General features: G+C 38.9%; 1 protein-coding gene across 7 annotated transcripts in view; it reads left to right on the top strand.

The window, feature by feature from the left end:
* The window catches only part of ESRP1 (epithelial splicing regulatory protein 1), a 58,061-nt gene that overhangs the window by 11,626 nt on the left and 28,323 nt on the right, over positions 1-18,112 (top strand). For 4 of the 7 annotated variants that reach the window (XM_045560751.1, XM_045560748.1, XM_045560755.1 and 1 more), the window contains exons 5-12: positions 5,016-5,114; positions 5,250-5,304; positions 7,118-7,228; positions 7,336-7,468; positions 7,569-7,611; positions 9,473-9,774; positions 12,383-12,601; positions 15,131-15,329. In XM_045560751.1, the coding sequence (XP_045416707.1) occupies positions 5,016-5,114; positions 5,250-5,304; positions 7,118-7,228; positions 7,336-7,468; positions 7,569-7,611; positions 9,473-9,774; positions 12,383-12,601; positions 15,131-15,329 (1,161 nt within the window). The remainder of the gene's footprint in view (positions 1-5,015; positions 5,115-5,249; positions 5,305-7,117; positions 7,229-7,335; positions 7,469-7,568; positions 7,612-9,472; positions 9,775-12,382; positions 12,602-15,130; positions 15,330-18,112) is intronic. The other 3 variants (XM_045560749.1, XM_045560754.1, XM_045560747.1) reach the window with 1 other exon arrangement.

Raw genomic sequence — 18,112 nt, 5'->3', positions numbered from 1 at the left:
AATGAGATAGTATATGCAACAACTTGGCCAATGGCTGGCTTGCCCCATACTCTGCAGTTGTTGACTGATCTGCAAGGTGTCTCAGAAGAGGAAAAACAGCTGCCAAGGGACTTTGAAAAGAACTTCTTTGTTGATTTAAGACCTCATTTAGACTTAAAATTGTTTTAACCTTATGTGAGACTTGGTATAGACCTTTCAGAGCATCAGCTATGTGTTAGTACAGGTACTTAATTTGGCTTCTCCATTTGTAAATTATTGTGTGAATGTGGCTCATTCTATTCTATAATACACTTAGGAGTTTATTTGTTGTGATTAATTGAACCGGGCCTTTGTAATTGCACAAACCTTCCTTGCTTGGCTTAGAAGGTGGAGGGAAGTGCTAAATCCTCCTTGGTACCTTCCTACGTGTGAAAGGGATTTTAAATATCACCAAGTGTACAGTTAAGCTGGGCTAGTAGTTGACCTTGTTAGCTGGAGGGGGGAAGGAATTATCTTTGGCATTACATCGGCATGATGTGAGCCAAATCAGCAAATACTGGCTTGTGGTCTGTAATAAGTGACTAGAAATGCTGTCTATTCCTTGCCAGTACTCGGTTATGTTGATTATGTATGGCTTATTTTAATTGTAAAATATATTTTACTTTTAAAATGTGAGTTTGGGAATTCCAGGATAATCTTTTTGTTTTACAAGTCTTCAGAAGACTTTTTGTCATTGAGTCTCCTTTTCCTAATTTATCACATATACATGTCTTTTTTCTGAAGTAAATTTTTTTCTCTTTTGTTACATTACCTCCTACCTCCATCTTATTTCTTCTGGGGTGTAATCAACTTGTCAGGTTTATTTGAAATTTTCACATGGTTCTTCATTACAATAATACCTGCCTTGGCTTCTAGTTATATTCTTTTACAGTGGCATTCTTTTTTTATTTGTTTTCGAGACAGTCTCACTCTGTTACCCAGGTGAGTGCCGTGGCATCAGCCTAGCTCACAGCAACCTCAAACTCCTGGGCTCAAGTGATCCTACTGCCTCAGCCTCCTGAATAGCTGGGACTACAGGTGTGCGACACCATGCCCGGCTAATTTTTCTATTTTTAGTAGAGACGGGGTCTCACTCTTGCTTAGGCTGGTCTCCAACTCCTGAGCTCAAGGGATCCTCCCACCTCGGCCTCCCAGAGTGCCATTGTAAAAATTATGCAACTCATTTAAGGATAATTTGTTACTTCTTCCTCTCATTCTATCATATAATTGTAGGAAATTCAGTTCTTAGTTGGAGCACTAATAAACTTTGCTCTTGACATATTTTGTGTTTGTTATTCCTTTGTTAGCATATTTTATTGTAATGTGTCTGGCAACATGTAATTGTGTTGCTATACTATAAAAGAGTAAACAGTAGAAAGGGAAGTAACAAATTTTTCTTCTAAGGGTTCTATGGCAGGGAAAAATGGCCTTGAGATGGAATTTTGAACTGGGATGTAATTATAACATAATTTAAACTTGTTCCAGTGTGTGTGTGTGTGTGTGTGTGTGTGTGTGTGTGCGTTATTTTATATGTGTGATTTTCTTAGTATGCAAACTAAAAACTTAATTTAAAAAATTTTTACAAGTGAAAATTTGGTTTTCTGAAACCACATGTGTTCATTTTCAGGCAGCTGGGAAAAGTAACTTTTTGTTAATAGATAAATTAATATTGATGAACTTTATAAACTTTCTCTCTGAATTATACCTTCAGCTAATGTAAGCATGAATTAAATCCTCAAGTCTGTTTTGCCAAAGGTGGCACTAAGGGAAGCATTCCTCCTCTTCAAATAAACCAAATCTCTATAGACTTATCTAACCTTTGTATAAATATAGCACTTTGCTTAGTGGTAGCCTGAAATGTTAGTTTTGTTCCCACCACGTGGGCTGTACCCTTCCTCATTTCCCCCTGGCATTTTTCATTTGTAAAGCTGGCTGAGCCTGTTTGTGCTGTTGTGGCTGCCTCAAGGGCAGAATGAGTAAGTTGCCTGACGAGCCATAAACCGGGAGGCATCGACTCATCTTTCCTTCCCTCAAGATCAGACGTGCAGCAAATAATCCAATATATAATTATAAATTGATAGGGGAAAGAATTGGTACTAAAACTTTTTTCTTAACTCCCCTTTGCTATTCTTGTTCAATTCTGGTAAGGGTTGTGCATTGTCCTAAGAAGGGTATGTGTGTGTGTCTAAGGAGGTGGTTTGGGCATGTAGGAGGTTGGGTGACTTTTAAAAGTTGTTAACAGCTTAGAGCTGCTGATCTTCTTGGTGTGTGATCGCTTGAAGGGAAAACATGTTAGTACGTGTTATGTGGATCCAAGGTAGCCAAATGTCAAGAACGTGTTCTTAATTAAAAGTAGAATTCAGTAAAATGATTAAGTTATGAATCTATTTTTTTACCCAGACAAGATACTTTACATTTTTATTTTTGATCTCTATCTTCTTCACTTGGCTTTTATCTATGAATTTAAAAAGCTTCTCGTGAAGTATTGCTGAAAACAAAACAAAGTAAGGTTTCTTATCTTGGTATGGGGAATTGTGTACATAGTCAGATCAAAGCTGTACTATAATTCCAGCTCCATTACCTATCAGCCAGGTGACTGGGTCAAAATCCTAGTTTCTTCATCTGTCTGATGATACTATTATCTACCTGGCAGGTTTATTGTGAAAATTGGAAGAAACAAATGGTGGTTGGTACAAAATGGTGTTTTAATAAATGCCATCATTTAAGTAAATAGATTCTTAGAAGCTATAGGGACGGTGATAGGTAGAGGTTGACACCCAGGAAGTGTTAGTACAGTTGAGAAGAGTAATATAGGAATAGTATCTAATGGACCCTTAAATTGAAGGTTGTGGCCTAGAGCAGTTAGGAAGGTTTTGGTGCTGGATGGGAGTTACTCATGGCCTGATTTGGTGAGGGGATTAAGAAGCTAAGAGTGCCTTGTCTGTAGGGTGTTACCTGAGCAAAGGCCAGAAGGCTAGTTACTTGTCATTTATAGAAGAGAGAAAAGAGTAATTTGAATGGAGTATACTTTTATAGTCCTAGTCCTCCAACCTTGATTTTCCCTATATTCTGTTTTGGGCTGGAAAGTTAGGGAGTGGCAAACATCAGTGTGTTTGGCCATCTTTTGTCAATCTCCTCCATTCTTCCAGGCCAGAGGTCAACAAGATTTTTCTGTAAAGGGCCAGATAGTCCATATTTTAGGTTTTGCAGGCTACATATGGTCTCTGCTCATATAGGTAAGCCTTGTTTTATTGGATTTCACAGATACTGTGTGGGATTTTTTTTTTTTTTTTTAGACAGAGTCTCACTTTGTTGCCCGGGCTAGAGTGAGTGCTATGGCATCAGCCTAGCTCACAGCAACCACAAACTCCCGGCTTAAGCGATCCTACTGCCTCAGCCTCCCGAGTAGCTAGGACCACAGGCATACGCCACCATGCCCGGCTAATTTTTTCTATATATATTTTTAGTTGACCAGATAATTTCTTTCTATTTTTAGTAGAGATGGGGTCTCGCTCAGGCTGGTCTCGAACTCCTGACCTCGAGCAATCCACTCGCCTTGGTCTCCCAGAGTGCTAGGATTACAGGCGTGAGCCACCACACCCGGCCTTTTTTTTTTTTTTTAACAAATTGAAGATTTGTGGCGACCCTGTGTCAAGTCTGTCGGTACCATTTTTCAATAACATGCTCACTTTATGTCTGGCACATTTTGGTAATTCTCACAATATGTCAAACTTTTTCATTGCTATATCTTTTATGGTAATCTGTAATGAGTCATCTTTGATGTTACTATTATAATTGCTTTAGAGCATCACAAACCATACCCACATAAGATGTCAAACTTAATCGGTCAACATTATGTTTGTTTTGACTGTTCCACTGACTGGCCATTCCCAGTCTCTCTCCCTCTCCTTGGGCTTTTTATTCCCTGAAAACAACAATATTGAAATTAGGCCATAAATAACCCTGTAATGCCTCGAAGTGTTCAAGTGAAAGGAATACTCACATCTCTCACTTAAGATCCAAAGCTAGAATGATTAAGCTTAGTGTGAGGAAGGCATGCTGAAAGCCGAGATAGGTCAAAAGCTAGGCCTGTTGCACCAAAAGGCCAAGTTGTGAATGCGAAAGAAAAGGTCTTGAAAGAAATTAAAAGTGCTACTCCAGTGAACACATGCATGATAAGAAAGCAAAACAGCCTTATTGCTGATAGGGAGAAAGTTTTAGTGATCTGGATAGAGGATCAAACCAGCAACAACATTCCTTTAAGCAAAAGTTTAATCCAGAGCAAGACCCTAAATCTCTTCCAATTCTATGAAGGTTGAGAGAGGTGAGGTTAATATCAAGATTAACAGGAATTTGGAAGAATTTGATTCTGACCCTTGTGGATGACTTTGAGGGGTTTAAGACTTGAGGAAGAAACGGCAGATATGGTACAAATAGCAAGAGAACTAGAATTAGAAGGGGAATCTGAAGATGTGACTGAATTGCTGCAATCTCATGTATTATAAAGGTGTCATCATGGAAATAGTGTCATCAGTAATCTGAGGTGTCTATTTTGAACATTAGGCCAAAAAAAGTCATTTAAAACCTCATGGTGTTGACAATGTAACTATATCTTTAGTTCAGTGTGGGAATTGACTTGTGTGTGTTGTATACATAGATAAGATGAAAGATTTTAATTAACTTTGTTGCATACTTTATGGTTTGTAACTTAGTGAAAGTGTTCCATATTCATGCATTTGCTACAACTTAGTAAACTTTATTCCTGGTAATAGCTCAGGACAGGATTGATTTGGCTGTTTTACCCAAGAGGGCAGTTGGAGACTTCAGGAAGGATGGGTTGAGTCCTGACTGATGGAAGGCAGCCGTTCTGAGATTTCCAAAGAATTGTCAATCTAGATGCATTTTACCTGGCTTCTTGGCTCTGTATGAGTTTAATTTTAGTTTAGAAGTAACCTTATTTTATCTCTCCAAAATGTTTCCTTAACTTAATCTAACAGGTTTAAACTTGGAGAAGGATAGCTCGGTCTCCCGCTATGGAGCCTCTCAAGTTGAAGATATGGGGAATATAATTTTAGCAATGATTTCAGAACCTTATAGTAAGTACTGCTGTTTTAACAACGTGGTCCTAGAATTTGCTCCCACGGCTTTCCCTCAACTATACTTTTGAATTTCCTCCCACGGCTTTGTCTCTCTAGTAGCTAAAATGATGACTTCTATGTTCTCATTTTTAGATCACAGGTTTTCAGATCCAGAGAGAGTAAATTACAAATTTGAAAGTGGCACTTGGTAAGTACTTGAGTACTATTCATTTGAGCTTTTTGATCTTTTGTTGTTGTTGTTGTTGTTCATATTGTGATGTTTAACTCCCGTTGTGTTTTGGTAACTTTACCTAACCTTTTGGCTATCATTTCTTACTGTTAGGTCATGTATAAAAGAATGTTTTATTATTGAAAGTAAGCTTGGATATAAGGATTAAAGTTTAATAAAGTATGGATATCCTCAATCATTCTGTGATATATGACCTTAGGTACACTATATGTTGGGATCTGTTACTGTTACTTCAGTCTGTTCAAAACTGTCCATCTGGCCAGCTACAGTAGCTCATGCCTGTAATTCCAGAACTTTGGGAGGCTAAGGCAGGAGGATTGCTTGAGGCCAGGAGTTCGAGATCCGCCTGGACAACATAGTGAGACCCCATCTCTACAGTAAAAATAAATTAGCCAGGCATGGTGGTACATGCCTGTAGTCCTAGCTACTTGGGAGGCTGATACAGGAGGATCACTTGAGCTCAGAAGTTTGAGGTTACAGTGTGCTGTGATTGTGCCACTGTACTCCAGCCTGGGTGATAGAGCAAGACCCTGTTAAACAACAATAGCAACAACAACAAAAAATCCATCCATCCTCTCATTTGGAAAACTTCCAAAGGAAAAATCGTAGGCTTTAATAGAGTTCATGATTTTTACTGAGATAATTCTAAGTATGTTCTATCAGTTTTTACTTTGAAGCAGAGCAAATAACTATGGGAGGAGTATGAAGTGGTGGTATCTCTGTGACCACAGGTAGACCTGTTTAAGTTTGTAAATCACTGTAGTGAATTTTGTGAGATTGCCTGATGCCTGAAGTGCATAGAAACTTCTGACAGCTTTAGAAGTTAGACTTTGAGGCCTGTTTAGTTGCAGAAAAAGTGACTCATTAGGAAAATGTCCTAGGAGTACTGGAAATATGAACATGGGAGGGATAGAACATCCAAAGATGTCAAAATATATAATAGGTGATTTGCATATGACTCATTAAGGTGTGGGGACTCCCAGGCATTTCCATAAACACTGTCAGTGCTGGCTCCCCTGTTTGCTCTCTGGTTTTACATTGGAGAGAGTTTGGTGGCAGACTTCTGACCATGTGCACAGATTCCTGATGTTGATTAATTGCCAGCTTTATTCTGATCCTAAATTGTGCTGACAAACTGGATTTAAACCACACTTGTGTACTGGCTAGCTGTGAGAGTGAATTTAAACCTGTCCTTGGTCTAGAAACTGTCAGGCCACAAGGGTATTGGGAGAACTTTGCTTCCTTTGAATTATTCTTGGGTGTTTTTGAGTTTATGGCAAGCAAGCAGCTCCTCAGCTGATTGTTTGCTGAGTCAGCTAGTTGTGTCAGACCTGCATAGGCAGCCATCTTTCTATAGTGAACTACCTAAAATAACACTCTGAACTATATCTAGATAAGTTTTTGAGGTTATAAAAAAAATCAAGGCCGAGGGAGGTGGTTCATGACTGTAATCCTAGCACTCTGGGAGGCTGAGGCAGGAGAATTGCTTGAGCCCAGGAGTTTGAGGTTGCAGTGAGTTACGATGATGCCACTGCACTCTACCCAGAGTGACAAAGTGAGACTGTGTCTCCAAAAAAAAAAAAAAAAAAAACACTGGGGAAACTGAACCCCTTTCCTCACTCCCCCATTTAAAAAAAAAAAAAAAGTAGTATTGCAAGTTGTTCTGAACTCAAATAAGACCCCATGTACAACTAGGTAAATTGTCTTGCAGAGGGTAATAGGTGTCAGCCGTGTTAGCATTAATCAACCTGAGATTTTGCTTCATCCACAGCAGCAAGATGGAACTTATTGATGATAACACTGTAGTCAGGGCACGAGGTTTACCATGGCAGTCTTCAGATCAAGATATTGCAAGATTCTTCAAAGGACTCAATATTGCCAAGTTGGTTTTCTTTAATCTCTATTTAAATTTAAGAATCCTAAAAGCTTCCTATTTTTTCTCATTGTATTTTTTTTTTCTACCTGCCATCTGTTTTATTATTCTCAAAGGGGAGGTGCAGCACTTTGTCTGAATGCTCAGGGTCGAAGGAATGGAGAAGCTCTGGTTAGGTTTGTAAGTGAGGAGCACAGAGACCTAGCACTACAGAGGCACAAACATCACATGGGGACCCGGTATATAGAGGTATGTCCTCACGACCTGAGACCCTGGACATCTTGAGTGAGTGTTGACATACGATGGAAGGCTCAGAAACAATGTGATTAACTTTCCTTTCTTTTCTTAGGTTTACAAAGCAACAGGTGAAGATTTTCTTAAAATTGCTGGTGGTGAGTACTTTTTATATAATGTGGTTTTAGTTAATTAGAATCTAAAATATAACATGTTTAGATTTAGCAATGGAATATGGGAATAGATTTTTTTGGTTTTTGAAAATAGGGTCTCACTCAGTTGCCTGGACTACCATACAGTGGTGTCATCATTCCTTACTGCAACCTCAAACTCCTGGACTCAAATGATCCTCCTGCCTCAGCCTCCCAAGTAGCTAGGACTTACAGGCATGCACCACATGCCTGGCTAATTTTTTATTTTTTTGTAGAGACAGGGCCTTGGCATGTGCCAAGGCTGGTCTTGAACTCCTGGCCTCAAGCAGTCCTCCCACCTTAGCCTCCCCAAGTGCTAGGATTACAGGTGTGAGACACCATGCCCAGCTGGAATACATATATATATATATATATTTTTTTTTTAATAGGAAGATATTTCTAATAATAGTGAGCATAATGTATAACACTTGCCCTAGGGCTTGAGCCAACCTACTATAGTTAAATAGTCATTAAAAATAGTACCATGGTTCTCCTGGAGAGAGTTGGAACCTATTATATTAAGTGAAGTATCCCAAGAATGGAAAAATAAGCATCACATGTACTCACCAGAAAATTGGCTTCCCTGATCATCACCTAAGTGCACATTTGGGAATGATACCAACTGGATATCAGACTGAGGCAGGGGGTGGGGGGAGGGGATGAGAGTATGCCTTCATGATGAGTGCGTTGCGCACCGTCTGGGGAATGGTCATGCTTGAAGGTGCTGACTCGGGGAGGTGGGGGGTGGGGGGAGGGGATGGAGGTATGACTGCATGGTGAGTGCCAGGCGCACTGTGTGGAGAATGGACACGCTTGAGGCTCTGACTCGGGGATGGGCGGGACATGGGCAATATATATAACCTGAACTTTTGTACCCCCATAATAAGCTGAAATAAAAAAAAAAGGAAAAAAAATAGTACCATATGAATGTGAAAAGGTCATATAAAGTCATATGCAAAGGGAAAATGTAGTTCGTGAAAGAAATAAGTTTGAAAACTGCTTTAAAGCAGCCACACTTCAATACCTTGGTTTGTTACATACCCGCTTCTAGCATTTCTCTAAACTTAAGTCAGCAATGGACAAGAACATGGTAGTTTTGGGACTTATATTTTTGGGTACACAGTATTTGTAGTAATATGGTTAGAAATGTGGGAGGGGACAAATATGGTTTTTAAAACCTAAAAGTAATAGATGCATAAATGGTTTTACTGTGCTTTGTCTAATTTTTTTTCTATACATGTATCTCTTTATAAGTTTCTATTGCTTTGTTCATATTTTTTATAACTTCCTTTTAATATAGTATGAACATCTTCCCTTGTTACTGAATTTTCTTAAATGTTAATTGCTACACAGTATTATATGTGCCATAATTTTTTTTTTTTTTTTTTTTGAGACAGAGTCTCGCTCTGTTGTCTGGGCTAGAGTGCCATGGTGTCAGCCTAGCTCACAGCAACCTCAAACTCCTGGGCTCAAGCAATACTATTGCCTCAGCCTCCCAAGCAGCTGGGACTACAGGCATGCACCACCATGCCCGGCTAATTTTTTCTGTATATATTTTTAGTTGTCCATATAATAGAATCTCTTTCTATTTTTTAGTAGAGACGGGGTCTCGCTCTTGCTCAGGCTGTTCTCGAACTCCTGACCTCAAGCAGTCCTCCCACCTCAGCCTCCCAGAGTGCTAGGATTATAGCCGTGAGCTACCACGCCTGGCCTGGAATTAGTGTCTTAATTATGAGTTCAAAACATTGCCTGAAACTTGATATTAAATTTGGTAAAGTTTATGTCTTAACTATTTGTCTCCATGCTTCCTAATATTTGTTTTCCCTAGGTACCTCGAATGAGGTAGCCCAGTTTCTCTCCAAGGAAAATCAAGTCATTGTCCGCATGCGGGGGCTCCCTTTCACAGCCACAGCTGAAGAAGTGGTGGCCTTCTTTGGACAGCATTGCCCCATCACTGGGGGGAAGGAAGGCATCCTCTTTGTCACCTACCCAGATGGTAGGCCGACAGGGGATGCTTTTGTACTCTTTGCTTGTGAGGAATATGCACAGAACGCGTTGAGGAAGCATAAGGACTTGTTGGGGAAAAGGTACATTGAACTCTTCAGGAGCACAGCAGCTGAAGTTCAACAGGTTGGTTTTTCAGAGTATATTGGTATCTTAGCTTTCATTTCTGTTTATCTCTGAAAATAATCCTACATTATTCATTATGTTAAAATAAAACTTGGAGAATATAGAAAGTACATGAAAATAGACTTCATTCCATAACCAATAAATAGTCACTGTTATCCTACACACACACAGAAAACATACTATGTTTTTATAAAACTGGAATACTGCTGTAGCTGTCCTTTTGTATTGTGTTTTAAAACTACATATTTTAAAAGCTTACCTGTGTCTAAAAAATTTCTTTTTTAAATTAATATCTCAATTCCTATGTTGTACATTTAGGTCGTTTTTACCTACCATAAGAAATTCCTACATAAACATGTTTCTAGAACAGTCGTCAATTTCTGATTGATTTCTGTAGATACAGAGTGTGATATTTTAAGGTTTTTAATGTCTTGCCAAATTACTATTTCCCAAAAGGCTTGATCAGTTTCATACCCTGCTGGTGACCTCTCTACTGTTTTACTAGCTTTCAGAATTCAGAGGTTTTTTTTTTTGTTTGTTTGTTTGTTTATTTATTTATTTATTAAGGCATAAAATGGGGCAATCACTTCCCCAACATATCCTAAGATCCAGGCATGAAACCACCTATAGAATCTCAAGCCTTTCAACTGTTTTTTTCTTTTTTTGGAGACAGAGTCTCGCTCTGTTGCCCGGGCTAGAGTGAGTGCCATGGCATCAGCCTAGCTCATGGCAACCTCAAACTCCTGGGCTCAAGCAATCCTACTGCCTTAGCCTCCCGAGTAGCTGGGACTACAGGCATGCGCCACCATGCCCGGCTAATTTTTTCTATATATTTTTAGTTGTCCGGTTAATTTTTTTCTATTTGTTAGTAGAGACAGGGTCTCGCTCTTGCTCAGGCTGGTCTTGAACCCCTGACCTCAAGCGATCCTCCCGCCTCCACCTCCCAGAGCACTAGGATTACAGGTGTGAGCACCGCGCCTGGCCCCTTTCAACTGTTTTTGACTTACCTGCCGAACATGTCTTCAGGGGTCAGCAAAGTTTAAATCTGTACCTTGTTGAAAATGTGTGTCATAAATTCTCAATCTCTAAAATATGCTACATGTGCTTGAGGTTTCAAATGTTATATCCGTTCTTCCTAAACAGGAAGAAAAAACACAATGAGACTTGATTTTATTTCTTTAACTAGAAGAACAGTTTCATGAAAATCATGGTCTAGATTGACTACCCCAGGCCCTGGGCCTACTGTGCGTTGGTTTGGGAATAGAGTAGGCTGTCTCTCTGTGTCTCTAAGATGGTTTTGGGTGTGCTCTCTCTCCACATCTCCATCTCTACTGACTTAACAAGTGTTGTCTCAGTCATAGGCTCCTTCACTGTCTTCTCTGCATTACTGATAATCATGTCATTTGATCAATATTTGAGCACTTCCTATTTGGCAGGTATTGTAAGGTGCTTGACCCATTTCCTGGCCTGAGTTTTTCTATTACTATGTTAATTTTTTTTTCTATTCTTGTTCTATTGTTTGTGCTGCATCTAGATTGTTTGCATAATTTAAGTCTTACTGTCTCTTTGTCATGGCATTTCTTTGGCTCTGCTGTTTGATTTTTGTCGCCTCTAACTCAGATAACAGCTGGACAGGATGTGAGTCAGAAAATTAGTGTAGGTTTTGGGGAAGGGTTCGTTGATCCTACTACGTTTTCAGTTTATGGGATGTTAATGGAGGCATTGGTTAAGTTGCTCAGAAAACCTGGGGATGCCACAGATGGCATTTGCACAAGGACCTACCTCCTAGTGTTGTGAGCTAGTTGGCATGTCTAAACTAAGCTGAAAGTGGACAAGAGCCTTGTGATACGAGTTTTACCTGGGAGCAATCCTTTGCCCTAAAGTTACCTTACCTGTCACCATCCATTCTCAGGATAGCTGAATCCATGAATTTAAGACCCTGAAAATCCACTGTCTTGCCACTGTCTCAAATTGATATGGAAACTAAATTGCTATGTTACTATTTATCTTTATGGTCATCAAATGATTTTTTTTTTTTAATTTCTACATTATCCAGCCAGTTGGTCTTGTGCAGTATTATATTTTAAAATAATCCAAATTCATTGTTTGGGCAGTGGTTCCTTTACGTGATCATTTTCTTTCTATTTCTTGGGTTTGGAGGTAGAGAATAAAAGTAATATCAAGGGGAACAGTATGTACTTAATGGAATCTAATAAATTAATACAAAAGTACACATTTAGCCATATGTCCAGGTTTTTATGTAAGTGGCAGCCTGTAAGGATGCTTGTCTTCAAGGTACGTAGTGACACATTTTTCCAGGTAGATGTATCCTTAATATAAGTGCATTGTGTTGAGTGCGTATTTGACAAGAGTAAGTATCATGCTATCATAGCTGAAATGCATGATTCTCATTCTCTATCATTGCTTCTTATACTTGGATGTACTTAGGAATCACCTGGGGATTTTGTTCAAATACAGACTAGGTAGGTCTGGGGGTGAAGTTGAGATTCTGCATTTCTAGCAGACTTGCCAGGGATGCCATTGCTGGTCTGCAGACAGCGTAGGAGAAGCAAGGCTCTAAATCACTTCTGTTTTGCTTCGAGTACAGGTGCTGAATCGATTCTCCTCGGCCCCTCTCATTCCACTTCCAACCCCTCCCATTATTCCAGTACTACCTCAGCAATTCGTGCCCCCTACAAATGTCAGAGACTGTATACGCCTTCGAGGTCTTCCCTATGCGGCCACAATTGAGGACATCTTGGACTTCCTGGGGGAGTTCTCCACCGATATTCGTACTCATGGCGTTCACATGGTATTGAATCACCAGGTAAGAAAGTCACTTATGGAAAACCTACTTGCTTACTCTTATCAAAAGCGCTCCCTTAATAAAAATGTACGAATAGTCTTCAGTCATACAGTAAGTCTTTAAGGAAAGATTTTAACCATAAATACAAGAGGTCTTTAGGATGAACTCTAGAACAAATGCTGCCATTAGTATGATAATTCAACTTCAGCTCGATTCCATCATATATCAAATTATCAATAGCATCAAGTAGGAGCCAAATATATTATCAGTTTCTATACAATTTTTCCTGTTGCAGCTACTGAACTCTGCAACTCTGCCATTCGTAGTGTGAAAGCAAACATGGATTATATACGTAAACAAAGAAGCATGCCTGTGTTGCAAAGCATTTGGTATCCATAGACTGTTCAGAAATGGCTTATTTTATGTATACGTTAGACATCAAACTACATTCAGTAGAATGCAAAAAATTCAATTAGGACCTGTGTCCATACTACCTAGAACAGGATGTGTGTCATAATAGGCACTCAGATGTATTAACAAATGAATTGCTAAGAAGCCTCTATCAAAATCTAACTGAATTTTTTCAGTATGCAAATGTAAAGTATTCCCTAGTTTGGTGTCACTTGATTTTTGTTTGAATAAGTCTTATTTGCTAGAAAATTTAACAGTATTTTGTGTTATAAGCAGAATAAATTTCTAAAAACCCATAAGCCATGTAGTTACGTTTAAAACTTTGGAATTCTTTAAAAGCAAAGTTGTAATAATTTTTGAAAATGAGGCCGGGCGTGCTGGCTCACTCCTGTAATCCTAGCACTCTGGGAGGCCGAGGTGTGGGAAGATCGCTAGAGGTCAGGAGTTCGAGACCAGCCTAAGCAAGAGCGAGACCCTGTCTCCACTAAAAAATAGAAAGAAATTAACCGGACAACTAAAAATATATAGAAAAAATTAGCCGGGCATGGTGGCACATGCCTGTAGTCCCAGCTACTCGGGAGGCTGAGGCAGAAGGACTGCTTGAACCCAGGAGTTTGAGGTTGCTGTGAGCTACGCTGACACCACGGCACTCTAGCCCGGGCAACAGAGTGAGACTCTGTCTCAAAAAAAAAAAAAAAGCTAAAAAGAAAATAAGACATTTTTTGAGCATTATGGGTTGCATATAGGCTTATATTGGAAATACTAATTTTTTTCCTAAACTTTTAACTTCCCACCTTTTCTTTTCACTTGGAGATTTGGTCACTTTCATAACTGTAATCCTGTCTTACTGGAAAGCACATGACATTAGATACAAGGAATCAGAAAACATTCTGAGCCCTTGCTGTGTATACCAGTTTGCTATATCAGCACATGCTTGTAACTCATAAGTCAATTTTGTTATACAACTTGTTATCTGACCCTCTCAGTGTTCTTCCCTGGTAAGAGTCCTTTGAATAAAATTCTCCACAAAACAGTATCACCAGGGAATTGTTCGGTTTCTTTTTTAGTCGCCCTTTCTAATAAGCCGGGGCCCATTACTCTTTGATTAACAACAGTAGACAGATTTGCCTCTCAGTGACCCATGTGACCTGTTGTGATTACACTTGGGAAAAAAATGCTTCTTTGATGATAGATGAGCTCTTAGCTGCCTTGAAGATGTTAGGTTTCCATCTTGGACTGGGTTCGTTGCTAATTTCCCTGGTATGGTGACTCTTATGGTAACTTGCATGGTAATAATTTGGACTAAACAGTCCCTAAGAAACTTTTAGAGAAAACCATAAAATAAGAAAGCAGTCCTATACACTGGTTGTCTTTTTCTCCCCCATAAAATGTTCATGCTCTATAAAACTAAGATGTTCTAGTTCTTCAGAACAGAAATCTATAGGCTTGTTTTTTTAATAGGCTATCTTAGTAAGCTACTACTAATAACAATGTCTACGAACACCTGTCTGACCAAGGTTTAAGGTGGAGCTGCAAGCGAGTGGATGAGAGCAGGGCCCCCAGCCGAGGTTGATGACACAGCTCTCACCAACCATCACTGTGCCTTGCAGCTCCCAGGTCACATACCAACCTAGGCTGCAGGGAAGAGGGAAAAGTGAAAGGATTTGACACATTAGTGACATACTGGAATAGAGCACCGAAAGAATGTTGGTTTGTTCTGATTTCTGTAGGAGGATATGTAAAGCTCCAATACTGGTTCTGTTACCAGCCTTTCTCAATTGAATGAGATTTAATCAGATTTTTCAGAAGGGAAAAAAACCCAATATACAATCCTGTATTTTGCAACTACAGTCACAAGGAGACTCTTTGAAAACACTGGAAATCCGGTACTAACTAACAGAAACCAAGAAGTTCACATTCAGCTATGAGCTCTCAAAACTGTTTCTTCTAGGTTTTGTGGGCCGTTCTGGTGATTAGGTGATGAAATACAAGTCAGGTTTTAGTAGATCACACTGTCACCCAGATTTTGTGGCTAAAATGTACTATGGGTGATTGTCACTTTGCATGTTTTGTAAGCAACTATTTCCTTGTTGAAGGAGACAGTCTCCTTTTGTTTTTATTCTTCCCCCACACACTCAGGGCCGCCCTTCAGGAGATGCCTTTATCCAGATGAAGTCTGCGGACAGAGCATTTATGGCTGCACAGAAGTGTCATAAAAAAACCATGAAGGACAGATATGTTGAAGTCTTTCAGTGTTCAGCTGAGGAGATGAACTTTGTGTTAATGGGGGGCACTTTAAATCGAAATGGCTTATCCCCACCGCCATGTAAGTTACCATGTAAGTTTTTCTTGGGTCTTGGCGCTATTCTACGCTATATGCTGGTAGGTGCTTGAGCTGCTTCCGTAACTTTCTGTGCCCCTGGTTCTTTCTGAGGCAGGTGAGGTGGTTACATAAGGCTTTTTCCCATCTGAAATCGGTAGTATCTGGTAATCATTTAAGACCTTGGTTGTGGACACCTATAATTAGTGATGCTACGAATACCTCCTTTCAAATTATATTCTTGCTTTTACAGTGATAAGCACTTGATTTCTGAAGCTTAGTGTGCTCCAGATAAGCACTGACTCTGGGAGCCAACCTGGCTATGTAGATAATGTTTATACGCATTTAAAGGTAAAATAAAAGTATGGCTGGATCTTTTTTCTTTTTTTTAAACACATTAAGTTTTAAGAAGAATAATTTGATGCAAATTTTCTGTTTAACTTTTTGAGCATCAAGTATTTTTTGAAAACGATAACCTGGAGAGCATTTCTATTGCTTGCCAGGATATCTGGATTGAGCAAGTTAGAAAAAAATATAAAAAATGCGTAAATGAATTAGCCAAAGTTTTCATTTGATCACAGGATCAGTGCTTAATTTCAAGCCATGCTCTTGCTCATTGGCACCTGGGTGCAAGCCATCTGGAATCCTGTTTGAGAGGAATAAGCCCTGTAGTCTAAAGACCAAGTTCTAGTTAGTGACTAAGAAATATTTGGGAATCTAATGTTGATACTTGAGTCTTTTTTCACAGTTTTTACTTTTTAATAAGACATACCTTGTTAGGCCTGTTGGGTATGCTTAAAGAATGTAATACTTGGAATGCAGTTCAAAGATAGCTAAGGAAGTAAATTGGATTTATCTTCTTGATTCCAAGAAAGTGGGGAGTTTGTGGACATCATTTTCTAGTAAAGAGGGGTCTACTGGGAGGCCAAGGCAGTAAGATTGCTTTAGCAAGAGCAAGACCCTGTCTCTACTGAAAAAAAAGAAAAAGAAAAATTAGCCAGGCGTGGTGGCATGTGCCTAGAATCCCAGCTACTCTAGCCTGGGTGATGGAGTGAGATTCTGTACTAGATAAACAAAAAAAGGGGGGGGGGATCTATACCAATAAATCCTTTTTGATAAAGTATTATTTGCAGAGTATTTGGTGGGGCTTAATCCTTTTTTTCCTTTGGAGTTTCTAAACACTAATATTCCATTTACCTGCTGCTTGCTGTTGGCAATTATCTTAGAGTTGATCATTAATGAGTATCAAATTTTGAAAATTTATAATTGAGTTAAGAAGAAGGTATCCTAACGCAATCCTAGTTGTATGTCTTCTGTCCATAAACCACTGATAATGTCAGTAGCTTTTGTGATACCCTTTAGTGATAATCTGTCATGCATTGTCAGGTAAAGGAATTTCTCCATCATGTGTGATCCAGATTCTTTTGTGATATTGGACTTCCCTCTTCCTGGTGGAAAACTGGTCATTATAGACTTTCTTCATCAGACTTTAATTTCTTCCCTCATCCCCCACCTCCATAGCCCTAAAATAAAACTTAAAATGCATGTTTCACATAAGAAAATATTTCTGTAGGGTGGAAGGGGGGTGAGGAATGAGAATTTACTTTATGGGTACAATGTACATTTTTTGGTGACAGTTTTACTAAAAGCCCAGATTTCACCACCACACAGTATATCCCTATAACAGAACTGCATTTGTACCCCTTACATTTATTAAAAAAAAATACATTTCTGTACTTTTGGTTACCTTTAATATTTACCAAAATGAAGATAAAAATTTTAACCAAAATTTGGGCTGTTTGCCTTTTTAGTGAAAGAGTTTTCTTTTTTAAAAATCAGAATTCCAATTTAGTCTGCGGCCATACCACCCTGAACACACCCGATCTCATCTGATCTTGGAAACTAAGGAGGGTCAGGCCTGGTTAGTAGGCATGGGAGAATTCCAATTTATATGTACTGATATTATGCCTGTTGTACTGGACCTTTTTTCCCTGCCAACACAGTTTAGATAATTGACTAATTATACAGAAACCACAACATTTAGAGAAACTGCATATGTTTTTGATCTAATCTCAAGGACCAAAGCAATCAAAATAGTAATTGGTTATCATCCCCCACTGTAGAATGTCCTGTTGAATTTGACAAAGATATGTTGCTAAAGTCTCATTGACATTTTAATGTTTGTCATCTTAATTTATTATGAAGGAACGTTTTAAGATCAACTTCATTTTTGTCATCAGTGCATATTATACATATGATTCTCTTTTAGGAATATAAGAATAGCTGTTCTTTCAGCTGAGGGATGCCCAAAGGTTAGCAGCCTAGTTTGTTTAGTTATCAAAAATTCCTACCTTTCTTTCTTTTGGAGCAGAACAGACGTATATCTACTATATGTGTTTGTCTTACTGGTATGAGGCACTGTTAGATAATGAATTGCCTCATAGTTTTGAAAGCAGATTATGAGCACAGGCCATATAACTTTCTATAAGACTTAAGTGCCTCAATTTTTATTGTTGGCCTTTCTGTGGGCTCTTTTTTTAAAAATACTATGTTACCTGTTTCACATGTGTGGACTCTTTAAGGCCAGGGATCATAATTTAGAAGTTTTTAGGTATCTAACATCTAGCACAGTTTTTGGTGGTATGGAAGAGGCACCCAAAGTTGAATGTGAGATCCATATGTTGGTCTTTGGTTTATGTGCCCATATGCAGCTGGCTGTCGTATACATCTTCACAGAAATGTAGAAACTCCTAAGAACAAAAGACAATTTGAAGTCATCTTGGAAATTTTCATGTGAACAA

Source organism: Lemur catta, chromosome 9, assembly GCF_020740605.2.
Source record: "Lemur catta isolate mLemCat1 chromosome 9, mLemCat1.pri, whole genome shotgun sequence".
In the NCBI taxonomy this organism is placed as follows: Eukaryota; Metazoa; Chordata; class Mammalia; order Primates; family Lemuridae; genus Lemur; species Lemur catta.
Note: the sequence above shows the minus strand (reverse complement) of the source record. Positions and strands in the feature narration are given on the sequence as shown.